The sequence below is a fragment of the Cydia amplana genome, chromosome 9, assembly GCF_948474715.1.
Source record: "Cydia amplana chromosome 9, ilCydAmpl1.1, whole genome shotgun sequence".
Lineage (NCBI taxonomy): Eukaryota > Metazoa > Arthropoda > Insecta > Lepidoptera > Tortricidae > Cydia > Cydia amplana.
Window position 1 is genome coordinate 5,170,210 of NC_086077.1, and position 14,416 is coordinate 5,184,625.

Here is a 14,416-nt window from a genome sequence, read left to right on the forward strand (position 1 = left end):
TTATTGCGGTTCAGGGAACTGAAGACGTTAACGGTTGACGCACACTTATCTAATTGGCACTAGCTCATTATTTCCTCATTTATTGTAATTTGTAACATGCGAGGCGATATAGCTGCATATATCTGTATGAAAAATGTTCATATTTACAGAAGTCGTCGTGCTTTGTTATGCCTTCCCGCAGGTCACATCTCCGCGCGCGCAGAGTGATAAGTGTGCGTTAACCTTTTAAGCTTACATTCTGATAGAATCTCTTTCCGCGGAATGGTTTTTTATTTCCAGCATTCTTAGCACTAATGCTGGTAAGTGCTCTGGTAATCATGTTTTTTCCTTTTAAAGATTTTATTTTAATTCGATTAATGTGTAAGGATATTTGTTTTGACCAGGTTTTGTCCTACACTGAATAGAATAGAAGAAATTTATTCAGAAAACGCTTAAATTTAGGTATTGTAACTTCTACTGGAATTGTAACTACTTACTTTTATCCCTAATAAACGGCTCAATAATAATATATTTATTTTATTTCAAAACCGACGGTATAGTCGGCTGTTGTTTCGCATATTGGGCTAAGTAAAACTCAAACCACTTCGTTCGTCTGTATTATGTCCATCATTCGAATATCCAATAGCGATAGAGACGCAAATATTACATGCTTTTTGAATTTCTATTCTCACCGTAGCTAATTCAATTATTTCCTCATTTCAGAACCAGTGTCTACCTCAAATGGCCCACTAGCAAACCTCCGCAATGGGCAGCGGCCTCAGCACCGCGACCAGCAAGAAGCCCCGCAAGCCAGACTCGCAGGCCGAGTCTTCCAGGGTGCTGTTTCTGTTATACCTCATACATAGGACTTGGAACGTGCTGGTCGAACATGTGGACGCTAAAAGTGCTAGGTAAGTTCCGTAAGCCCCCACTTTGAAACTAAGCGACTAGGTAATCCTAGTCTTATTAAGTTTAAGCTGCTGGCAATATGCCTAGCAAGCTATAGAAAATCGTCGTCGTAATCGTCTCTAACAAGAAAACCCTCAAACTGGACTGACAGGCCCAGTTTTCATAGTTCCCTCATACCTAACCTAGATCTTGAAACGTGCTGGTCTGCTGAGCGCTAGGGCCGCTAGGTATGATTCAAAACCGCAAGATGAAACTAACAGGTTAAGAATGACTCACGCTAGACCGGGCTGGGGCCGGGCCTGAGCTTACGGTGCTTCGTTTTCGATGGAAAGCACCACGTGATAACCGATCAGCTGTCACAGAAAATGATACGTCGGGCGCCTCAGCCCGGGCACGGCTTTTATGCAGTCCTATCCTTTAAAACTCTGAAGGCTGTTAGCACCGTACGCGTCCCTCAACCTAAAATTGTAGGCTTTGCACAACTTCACACGTCATAGTATTTTACCTCTATTCAAAATTGTAAGTTCATCCTCACTTCTTATATATACATATACATGGCACACCAAGAATAAGCGGGCATCTCGCTCGTTTCTTCCCAGAACGTGCAGAATGTGGAATAAGTTGCCTCATGAGGTATTTCCTTTGTACTATGTCATGGGATTCTTCAAGAAGCGGGTATTTAAGGTTCTCAAGGTTCGCAACGCTTAAGTGGCTCCTGTGATGTTGCTTTTGTCCACGGGCGACGATGACCGCTTCCCATCATGCGGCTCGTCTGCTCATTTGCTGACTATTACATAAAAAAAAATTAAACCGTTTAATTCTCTGGTTTCCAGATGGCGCGGCTCCCAAACCGTCCCAAGCTCGCGCCGGTTCGACTCCGCCAGCATGCCGGATTCCGACCCCGGCTCTTGCTACTCCTCCTGCAGTTGCAGCTACTGCCAGCTTCGGGAATGTGCCCAGGATTGTGTCAGGTCAGCAAGCAATAATCTAATCTTCCAAGATCCCTGCTTGAGTAGGGTTAAATCCACCCATATACCATCACACCTACCACCCGTACATTGACCACCAAACTTGGACATGCTGGACTCGGACCCCAGCTCCTGCTACTCCCGCAGCTTCAGGAATGTGCCCAGGATTGTGTCTTTTAAAATAATCCCAGGGATCCTCAGTAAACTTTTTCTCTATGGCTGGCACTGCTATATTATATATGTATTTATTTATGTATGTATATATAAGTATGTGTATGTATTGTATATGTATTTTTATTTTGTTTATTTTTATTTGCATGGTAATTTTGTCTGTTTTCGATGTATTTAGTGATAGGTTTCTTTCATTGCATTTGCAACACCTACTGACATATGTAAATTTATTAATTTCCGCTACCCAAAGGTTGTCTGGAAGAGATCGCTTTTTAGCGATAAGACCGCCTGTTGTTTACCTCTGTTTGTATTTCTGTTCTTCTGTTCTTTTATTGAGGTGTGCAATAAAGAGTATTAAATTGTATTTGTATTTGTAAAGTTGTCGCATCTCCCAAGATTGCTACTTACGTAGGGTTACTCATAGAGACTTACATGTCATAGACTTGTTGGACTCAGTCCTGGCTTCTGCTACTTCTGCAGCTGCAGCTACAGAGTGTCAGGATTGTGTCAGGTAATTTAGCAATAATCTCATTTGTAAACATTCTTACTTAAGTAGGGTTTTGTCCACTCCACTATTTTACATGGCCTATCTAAGTCCACTTTATCACTCTAAATAACGGCGCAGTTAACCTAACGATTAACAACACCAGTGACCAGTCCACTAGAGTCGAAACAAGCTAACTCTGCATGACATGGCAATGTCATCATAAACTGTCAAATTTATATGAAAATATGATGTTTATAATGACACCCGCACACTTCGTTGTATCGGTGTATATTCTCTCTGATGACTGTAATGTGTCATGCTTTTCAAGTTAGAGAATAAGTGAATTTGGTAAGTTAGAGAAATAATTCTTGTACTTAAACACTTGTTTAAGTAAATAATAATTAACTTAGTAATTTACTTAAATTATATTCTACCTACTATTATCTGTCCGCCAAGTCGAGCAAAACAAAGAGGCACGGCCGTACCATCCTTTTCTCGAAGCGATTCAGGCCATTTTCGACGTCCTGTAATTTTGTGCTGGCTGAAGCTAGAACGCTGAATTTTCAGTAATATATAGGGCTTAACATGCTTAAGATATATTCTCAAAAACATTCAATTTGAACGTGTAGTTTAAGAATTATTTTATGTCAAAGTTCCTTATTTTCGACACTGACACACTCACTCATTCCCTCACCTACGATCATCACAATTCTAAGGTAGTTCTAGCATACCCACAAGCTTAAAATTTTAAACATAAGTAGTTTTCAGCTTATCAAGCCATAGAAAACCTAAAAATATTGCAATATCAGTCACGTTTTAAAGATCTACGAACTGCATAAGTAAGTTTGTAATCCCATATAAATATATGCAATTACAAAGTTACTGTTGCAGTTCCTACAAATAGTAGGTAAAGTAAAGGTACGATGTACGATGTGAGTATGAATGAAGATGTGTTTAGTTATGATATGTGTATACATAGTATGGGTATGAGTACCCGAAAAGAAGGACTGCCTACAAAAAGACATGAGATCTCATCAAAAACATTACATGTAAAAAGGTGCAAGTCTCGCAACGCTAGAAGCACATAATGCTTTACTCGTATCGTACACGTAAATATGTATTGTGTAATGCTCAAACTGCAATTAGCGCTAGCGATAGCGTTATGTTCAATTTGAATTATTTTATTTTAAATAGGTTACGATGATCCTTATGTCATTATGCAGCCGTGCGATGGTACATTATACGTATTATTACAAATTAAATATATCTTATTGATCCGGTTTTAACACCCCCTGGCACTGATTAAAATAACCGACTTGGTTTCACATTACTTACATTTCAAAACTTTTTTGTAGTAGAAGCGTTGCGAGACTTGCACCTTTTTACATGTAATGTTTTTGATGGGATATTATATTCTAAGTCTTCATTGTTTACTTAATCTACTTTATTTCTGTTTCAGGTAAGAGGAACGTATAGAGATCTCGCCTCATCTTCATGAAATTTTGGCCACGAAATGCAGTTGAAATGTTAAATCTGAGCCCCGAACCCTACATCATTTCGACCACAGATAGTATGAAGTGACTTTTCATGAATTTCATGTAATGTAGGGTCAGGTGGGGTAAACGTAAAACACAGGTAAAAATAAGAACAAGGTTTTAACACTCAAAAACTTATTCTATTACATTCCTATTGCTTTAAAAAAAAAGTCTGACACACAAGGCTAAACTCCCACGAAATTTGAATCGCAAAAATTACCTACGTTAAATATTTCGTAGGTAGGTATGTCTATCCACTGCAATCTTGCCTCCATCAGCTTACCAAGCACGGTCATTAGACAAAATATTTAAAAGCCAGCTTTTTTGAGATCATTCCACTAAATTACCTCAACAGATAACCGCAAGAAAACACTTTATTTTTAAAAGCCATTAAAAGGTTTAATTCCTAAAATTCGGCCAGCTACTCTTGTTCAAACATTCACAACTTTCATAAAATCGTATCGTACATTTAATTTACATGCATTTTGAACTCTAAGTACACGGCATTAGTGTCAGTTTTAAGTAACAAGGTTTTTAACGGTACGAATTTGCGTATTATCATAAAACGTCCCCTGACCTGCGGTTGATAAATGCGAAAAGTTTAAAATTATCCCAAATCTACCCAACACATTATCGACTTTAGGTCTATAAGGTTAAGGTTCCTATTGCAGTGAGTTTTCAGGATGATTGCTGAGTCGCTGATAGCTTACTTAAACACGTTTCCTGATTTATTTTTAGGAAAAGTCTGTAACGATTGTGAAAAGTTTGGTTTTCTATAAAGCTAAATGCGTTACACGATTTGACTTCCGCATTGGTCCCTTTTTCATGAAAAATTCTCTTTTCAAAATGTATATCAATTCAAATTAATTCACAAAACGAAGTATGGTTAAATGGCATTGAGCAACCGAATGCGGAGGGTATTTTTTTTTATTTTGTAGTTGGACATACCTATACACATACACATTTTATCGGAAATACCTCTAGTGTTACAGGGGGTAATAGATGATTACAGTCACATTTGGCAAATATACTTCTCAATAGCTAGAGAATGTTGCAGTACGTGCAGTTCATTGAGAATAAGGGTTGGCAAAATACGTACCTAAAATTCGCCTTAAGTGCATAACTTCTTAATATTTAGGATTTGGATTAAGTTTTAGTATAGTTTTTCGCTTTCCAAAAGGGTTCCGTCACCAAAAAAGTTTGAGAACCGCTGGTATAACAAGCTAATGTAAACCTGACATAAAACTGTTTACATTCGTACACTCAGAGAACTAAACCGCAAACCACAAGATCCACTTAAACTTTTAAATGCAGTTGCCAAAGCTGGCGCAAGTTCGATTCCCATTTAGAGCTTTTAATCAATTTAATGGCGTCTGGCAGTGAAAAGTGTTTACCTTCAAGCTCAGTTTAGGTTTGTACCAGCCTTTTCGTTTTCTATAAAAAGCGCGGTTTTATTAAGGGGCCCACTGATTACCAGTCCGCCGGACGATATCGGCCTGTCAGTTGTTCGGAACTGTCAACTTTTGCTTTTAACTGACATGCCGATATCGTCCGGCGGACTGGTAATCAGTGGGCCCCTTTAGGTAATTGGCGGGGCACATAACAGATAGTCATTTATTTTCAGTAGCTTAGAAGTACGTACTTATAATATTTAATTTTATTTGACAAAAACGGGAACTTAGATTCTATTTTAATTATTACATATTACATATGAAAACGTTTAAATAATAGTGTGTAAAAATCGTCAAAGTTTAAATCGGTGTAAATATTTTAATTACTTTTAAACCCTGTGAATGCGCCATGAATGTCGAAAAACAAAGGGTTAAATGCAGTTTAATTCTTTTTGCAAATGCGCAACAAAAAATACCAATTGATAACTATTTAAAAATCTCTAATTAAAACTTTTTTTTGTAATGATTACGGTAATATAGGTACCTACTACGGCGGTTCAGCAGTCTAAAAAACAAGCGTTTGGTTGACTATTAAATAGTCTCTTCTCTTTACAGAGTTTGTTAGTGGTGCAATACCGCAAAGTGCATGCGCATTTAAAGCTGCGTCCAGGTTCATGTCTGATTGGCTAACAGCCTTCAGCCGATTCAGTGTCTAAGGTACCGTTGGGATTCAGACTGCTGCAGTATTGCGGCGCGACATGCTGCCGACTGCATTGCTGTCGCTACTGTCAAAAATCCGGGCATTAAACCTTTGAACGCCACGCCTATCTGTGCGGCGCGACATCGTGAACCTTGACTGTAGCAATTTAACAAGTGATGATTTTTCCCACTTCAACGGAAGATCAACACGATACCCCAGAATAAATAATAGTACTAGGTATTGAAAATTCACTCTAACAAAACGCGTCTATTACGACAGATATGACAAAGTGTCCCCGTTCCGTCGCGGTGCGCGGCAACTACTATGGCTAGACACCAAAATTGGTGTGGGCCGCATGTACTAGTAGGTACTTGCAGCGACGCAACGAAATCGCGGAGTGAGCCACGACGCCTGACGATCTGTCAATAATTATCGCTTGTCGAGGATCCTTATCATCATACACGATGGTTGATATCGGCTGCTGTAGCCGCGCGCGTCAGTTGTCGTATTTGGTGGTTCAAACTGTTAAAAGGTTAAAATTGATTTTGATATTTGACGTTACACTCTGTTTGAGGCAGCATTTCTGATTCAGAGTTGCATCATCATGTCTCCGTGCACTCGTAACGCTGCAGCATTGAGGCTTCTGCAGTTGCATTCAGAACGAAACCTTTAGGTACTTTAGGAGAATTTCACCATTTCAGCTTAGACTTACATATGAGGTGGAAAGTTAAATGTAAAATTTTGTGTTATATTGATATACTATGTTTCATATTTAAGGAGATTTTCACGTAGATAAAATATTTTCGCATCTATTTTATGAAAGGTCTCCATCAGCTGATTGTATTTTTACTACGTCCTTATACCTACCTAATAATTTCTAGATGATTATTAGCCATTGTTGGAGCAATACAAGTAGGTATCCCGCCACCATATTGATGGTGTAAATATGACCACATCGATAGTCGACAAACTAAACGTCCGCAGGTCGTAAACGCGGGAAATTTGGTTGTAATAACAATTTTATGTATGTGCACTATGGTACTAATTACAACAAATTTTTCACCGTAGGTACTTATAGTATGATTGTGAATCTAGGGTATCGATGTATGAAGCCATGATTAATTTGCAGTCTTTTACTTATGAAATTAGCTGTAACTTATCCTTGAAAACAGCTTTTGAGCAACTTTGAAGAGAATCTCCCCAGAAACGTATGCCAAGATGCACATTATCGCTCCTCAATTACATATATGAAAGAAGAAGAAGAAGAAGAAAAGCATTTATTAGCACAATAACATAACCCTAAAAACTAACAATGAGAACACAAAATGAGAGGTTGCGCTAAATGGTCCTCACTCAGCTAGGTGTCACGGTATGAGCCACATGGCACACTCCGCGACGCTGATTTTCAGTAAGGCCCAGTGGATGGACTAGGTGGCACTCAGTAATGGACACAATGTAGAAAAATATGGGAAAACTTAAGTAAAACTAAATGTATTAGGTACCAAATATCCAAACAGAAAAACCCCTCAATTTTATAATACCTACCCATAGTACCTATGTAGAACAAGTCATTAAAATCAGCAAGGATTCAACGGAATTCGTAATACGATTGTCGCATAGTCGGGTGACTCCTTGGTCTTTTAATGAGCTCCTGCAAATCGTTTCAAGTACTTATCTACATAGTATTAGTGCAGTGAGGGTCGGGGTGTGGTGTCAGTACAAGAGAGTTCAGGATGGCTGCACGCTCACGCTCCGGGTCCGGGCCGAGGCGTCCAACGCTTCCTTTTTAGGGTTCCGTACCCAAAGGGTAAAAACGGGACCCTATTACTAAGACTCCGCTGTCCGTCCGTCCGTCCGTCCGTCCGTCCGTCCGTCCGTCTGTCTGTCACCAGGCTGTACCTCACGAACCGTGTTAGCTAGACAGTTGAAATTTTCACAGATGATGTATTTCTGTTGCCGCTATAACAATAAATACTAAAAAACAGAATAAAATAAAGATTTTAGTAACAAACGTGATTTTTGACCGAAGTTAAGCAACGTCGGACGGGGTCAGTACTTGGATGGGTGACCGATTTTTTGCTTGTTTTGCTCTATTTTTTGTTGATGGTGCGGAACCCTCCGTGCGCGAGTCCGACTCGCACTTGGCCGATTTTTCTTTAATGGGTGTGATGGAGTTTTAGCGTGAGTCATCCTTTACTGAACGATACAAAATTTGTCTCAATATGATACGAGTAGATAACTTTTTAGGGTTCCGTAGCCAAATGGCAAAAAACGGAACCCTTATAGATTCGTCATGTCTGTCTGTCTGTCTGTCCGTCTGTCTGTCCGTCCGTATGTCACAGCCACTTTTCTCCGAAACTATAAGAACTATACTGTTGAAACTTGGTAAGTAGATGTATTCTGTGAACCGCATTAAGATTTTCACACAAAAATAGAAAAAAAAACAATAAATTTTTGGGGTTCCCCATACTTCGAACTGAAACTCAAAAATTTTTTTTTCATCAAACCCATACGTGTGGGGTATCTATGGATAGGTCTTCAAAAATGATATTGAGGTTTCTAATATCATTTTTTTCTAAACTGAATAGTTTGCGCGAGAGACACTTCCAAAGTGGTAAAATGTGTGTCCCCCCCCCCCCTGTAACTTCTAAAATAAGAGAATGATAAAACTAAAAAAAATATATGATGTACATTACCATGTAAACTTCCAACGAAAATTGGTTTGAACGAGATCTAGTAAGTAGTTTTTTTTTTATACGTCATAAATCGCCTAAATACGGAACCCTTCATGGGCGAGTCCGACTCGCACTTGGCCGCTTTTAATTAGATTTTCAGTTTATAAACTGATAAACTGATAAACAGATCACTAAGGGCTCATTTCATTACATTGCGTCGTTTGATCGGTCGGCTGAATTGATATCACCTCAATAGTCCGCAGTGTAACTAAAATCGTACCTATACGAGTTCGCGCGCCGTCTAAATAAGCCCTTACAGACGGTTTTTTTTTTCAATACAGTATAAATAGTATATTGAGACTAAAATAAGAAAAACGTGACAAATTCGTGCCCCGGGTCGTTAAGTTTAGTTTAATTGGTTTGTCCACAGAAGTTACCTTTTTCAAATCAGTGTTTGACTCATATAGCGCTGTTCACCGTTGACACTGAGGAGCTGCCCCGACAACGACAAACACAATTAAAATCGTTGCACTGGAAGCGGGCGCAGAACAGCACAGAAACGACTGTCATTTCAAAATAAAGAAATAAAAATAAATAAATAAAAAGTCATTTATTGTCGCAAAACACAGTAACAAAATAAAACAAACAAGGAAAAAGAAAAAAGACACAATAAGCACATTAAGTCCAATAGGGTTGCTGACTGTATAAATATATATATGTTTAATTATAACTATGTAGAAGGAGGAGTTAATTTGAACGTGACGTCGTGTGTGCGTTTCATATACACTAGTATCTAACCGTTCCAATGGATCAATGGTTTCAATGGATGTCTTGAATTTTGGCTCTAAAAGCAACTCTGTGTGTAACTCAAAACTCGTCTTAAATATGAACTGTACACTGACTATGTCTCACAGGGATATTATTTATGTTTTTACCACAGATAGTTTCACTAACTGAACCCCAACTTCGGCGTTTGGCACCCTGCCGTGGTCGTGTTTATGTAGCAGTCTTGCAGTCAGAGCGGTATGCGATTAGTCTAACTTCCTCTAGTGCAGCGGTCGGCAACCTTTTAGCAGCCAAGGGCCACATAATAGTTAACGAAGTTGACGCGGGCCGTACTTTGTTAATATTTATGCCTTTATCAATATTACATACAAAATAGCTATTAGGAAGGCTCGCGGGCCGCAGGTTGCCGACCGCTGCTCTAGTGTCATTACAATGCTTCACAGAGGTATTATTTATGTTATACCACAGTGTTAACTGAACCCCAACTTCGGCGTTTGGCACCCTGCCGTGGTCGTGTTTATGTAGCAGTCTTGCAGTCACTTGCAGTCAGAGCGGTATGAGATTAGTCTTACTTCCTCTAGTGTCATTACAATGCTTCACAGAGGTATTATTTATATGTTATATCACGTGTTAACTGAACCCCAACTTCGGCGTTTGGCACCCTGCCGTGGTCGTGTTTATGTAGCAGTCTTGCAGTCACTTGCAGTCAGAGCGGTATGAGATTAGTCTTACTTCCTCTAGTGTCATTACAATGCTTCGCAGAGGTATTATTTATATGTCACGTGTTAACTGAACCCCAACTTCGGCGTTTGGCACCCTGCCGTGGACGTGTTTATGTAACACTTGCAGTCAGTGCGGTATGTGATTAGTCTTACTTCCTCTAGTGTCATTTAAGGCTTCACAGAGTTATTATTTATGTTTTAACTCAGTGTTAACTGAACCCCAACTTCGGCATTTGACACCAGGGCACCACCTGATTATGTAACACTTGCAGTGAGCGGTATTATGAGATTAGTCTTACTTCCTCTAGTGTCCTTACAATGTTCCGCAGAGGTATTATTTATGTTTTACCATAGTGTTAATAACTGAATTCCTACTTCGGCGTTTGGCTTGGTTCTAAAGAGAACTATTATACTTCTAATTAAGACTATGGAAACGGATTATATAGCGTATAACGAAAATATATTCCCACGTTTCGAACCCTTAACAGCGTTGTTGATTCGTGATTCGTGGTCCATAGTTTTATTTTATGAGCTACGTGGTAACCGAGGACAATATTATTAGGTATGATACGACTAAGTACCCAAGCATAGAGAAAAAAAATACATACATTGCTCACTCCATACATCAGTTCTGGTACCAGAAAGACTATTATTTTCACAGTCGACATCTAGCATCGAGTAGCGGAATTATCAGTACTGCTACTTGACAATAGATGTAGCAGCACCGACCGGAAAGTCTTAATGCTCAACAAGATTTTCCGGTCGGTGCTATATATACCTACTATATTTCTCTATGACCCAAGTAAGTTACACAAAGACTAGCAAAACTAACTTTCCAATAAAAATACCTTCTCGCGAACTATGCCACTAAGTTGAAATTGAAACTTTAGTTCTTGGCGGTAAGTATGCCGACGTTTGTTTTGCAGAGACGAGATAATTTTACAGACTGGAGCCGTATTCCGATTTTGATATTTCTTTTGATATTAAATAAATAAATATTATAGGACCATTTTACACAGATCGACCTACAGTAAGCTCAATAAGTCTGGTGTAATGGGCACTAGACGATAAAATTACCTATATACTGTACTAGCGACCCACCGCTGCTTCGCACGGATTAACAAATTATACATAAACCTTCCTCTTGAATCACTCTATGTATTAAAAACCGCATCTAAATCCGTTGCGTAGTTTTTAAATATCTAAGCATACTTAGGTACAGACAGACAGCGGGAAGCGACTTTGTTTTATACATAGGTACTATGTAGTGATAACTCATAGGTATACATAGACAACATCCATAATTGTGATAATATTTAATCAAAGAAATAAATGCATCTTTTATTTATTTATATGTAAGTATTTATTTAAACTTTATTGCACAAATTTACCTACACAAAAAGAGTACAAATGGCGGACTTAACGCCTTGAGACTTAACGAACTCAATTCAACTCAACTCGGTCAACTTTTGTATAGAGATTAAGTATAAGTCTTCATAGTTTTCTTGCCTATGACCTTATCCACTATATCAGTGCTATGTGATTAGGTACTTACTTCTAAAGTTCTAGGAGTTTGATACAGCCCTTGGCACTTTGCTAAATTCCATGCTTGATACCTAAAGTATTTGAGGGTTGAGGTAACATTCTTGAAACTTAGGTAAAAGTAAAAGTATAGGCATAGAGAAAAAAATACATAGAGTGCTCACTCCACACATCAGTTTTAGTACCAAAAAGACTATTAGCATCTAGCATCGAGTAGCGGAACTATCAGTACTGCTACTTGACAATAGATGTAGCACCGACCGGAAAGTCTTATGCTGTTGAGATAAGACTTTCCGGTCGGTGCTACATCTATTGTCAAGTAGCAGTACTGATAGTTCCGCTACTCGATGCTAGATGTAGACACTGAAATTAATAGTCTGAACTGATGTATGGAGTGAGCACTCTTGTCTTACTATATTTCTCTATGGTATAGGTCAGCGATTTAAATTGACTAATTTAAGTTTGGAACACCGAGTCATGATGAGAAAGCGACAAGCGAATCTCTTTTTTCTCGCGCAATATTTAAGTAAAGTGACGATGTGCGATGTATAGTTGGTCAAACCAAATTGTCAGTAAATAAGAACAAAAAAAACTATACAAATAACTGCACTAATTATTTATTTATTACAACACCACCTAGCGCCATCTGACTGAACTAATGTGCGGATGAAAATGCTAACTGCCTTTCACTTTGCTTCGTCGAGTTAGCTTCATAGAACGTCAGCTGAATATCGTAGTGGTACTAAGTTTTAGCGCATAGATGGCGTACATGTTGCTGATTCGATAAGTTGTATATCATTTTTATTATATTATTAATATTATGATATTAATTTACAAACAGTACCTACTCAGAACCGCTAACAAACGTGTTTATATTAAGATTTTTTGTAAACAATGTAGGCATGTATATAAATAGAGTAAACATCTTCGTCCACTCGGAAATACAAACAAACACAATGTAGCAATCAAAGAAAATTAAGTCGTCTAGGTAACAATACACAAACGATGCATTGTCACTACTACCAAGAATCGAAGTTGTCAGTTCAATCAATGGACGCCATTTCCATTACTACTGTCATACTTAGGTATATGGAAAGGGAAACTTTCCTTCCTCATCAAAGTCAAAGTCAAAATATACTTTATTCATGTAGGCCTAGCAACAAGCACTTATGAATATCTAGTAACTAGTTATTACATAATATATATTATCTTAAGCTAATTATCATCATCATCTTCAACATCATCTTAGGGTCCAATCTTAGGTTTCACCTGTCCAATTTCTTTGTCCAATGTGTATTGCGTCTCACATTTCGCTTAATAAGAGAGTGAGACCCAATGACATTGGGCAAAGAAATTGGACAGGTGGAATACCACCCTTAGGAAACTTTAGCTCGCATCCTAAACGAGCCTGGGTTCTGATCGGTAACCTAAGCGCAGACACTAAATTGGAAAGAAAGGATGTCATAAAGGTCTTTATCGGTATCGTATCGCTGTGACATATATAATGCATTGTTAGAATTGGAATTGGGCCGTTAGTCTCTTAGGCTGCCTCCAGGAGACCAATCAACCAATAATATTGGTTATCTTCTATTATGCTCCGCTACATTCAGCCTAGGGTTTGCAATCCGGACCCGAAATGTAGGTATGAAATTATTGGATCCGGTTCCGCGGATCTTCCCAGTTCCCATACATTTCAGATCCGCCGTCAAAACCGTCATCACGCCCTATAGTTTTAAAATCACACGCCCAACCGCTCGGCTACCGATGCTTCGCACGAAGGAACTTTCCCTATCCGGGATAAGCGCAATTATGCCTAATAGCTTTCCAAACATCTGCCAGGAAACTAGTAATTCATCTCATTTATTATATATTTTATCTCGATAGTTTTTCATATAAAAAGGGCCGAGGATTAAAAGAAAATATAACGTAAATATCTATAGTTCGTTTTTTTTAGCATTAGAAAAAAGGTAAACAATCTTGACCTGTCTTTTAATTGAAAAACATGTTTTAAAAATAAGTCACGGCAAAAAGGTAACAATTATGAATCTAATACGAGTACGATCATGTATATTCTTCTGCTTTCATAAGTATAAGTTACTGATTTTTAAAAAGCGTTTTTCAATTAAAAGACATGTCAAGATCGCTTACCTTCTTTCTAATGGTAAAAAAACGAACTATAGTAATTTTCGACCTACCATAGTGACTCTTTAAAAAACGTAAAAGTGAAAAATAGTTCGTTGAGTCTTTATCACAGTGAACTCACAAGGGTTTTAAGCTCCATAGCCGCTATTGGCAGTTGCGGAAAGTTTCCAAAAAATTGGAAAAGTTGTCGGAATTTTCAGGAAAATTTCACAGGACACAAAGAACACTTTCATTTTGGAAATGGAAAACTTCCGTAAAAATAGGAGAAGAGTCCATAATTTTTCTTTGTGGATATTTCACAATTTTGGAAACGTTCCGACGGCGGCACATTACTTTAATAGTAATCCGATAAGCTATTAAAGTAAAGCGCTACAGCATACGAGGGGCGTTCAAAATATTCTCGGTATTG

At 38.3% G+C, this 14,416-nt stretch overlaps 1 protein-coding gene across 2 annotated transcripts in view; it reads left to right on the plus strand.

Annotated features, from left to right (window-relative positions):
* Nucleotides 1-683: 683 nt before the first annotated feature.
* LOC134650969 (uncharacterized) overlaps nt 684-14,416 on the plus strand; it is a 140,461-nt gene continuing 126,728 nt past the window's right edge. For both annotated transcript variants that reach the window (XM_063505929.1, XM_063505930.1), the window contains exons 1-2: nt 684-890; nt 1,722-1,859. In XM_063505929.1, the coding sequence (XP_063361999.1) occupies nt 745-890; nt 1,722-1,859 (284 nt within the window). In that variant the 5' untranslated portion in view covers nt 684-744. The remainder of the gene's footprint in view (nt 891-1,721; nt 1,860-14,416) is intronic.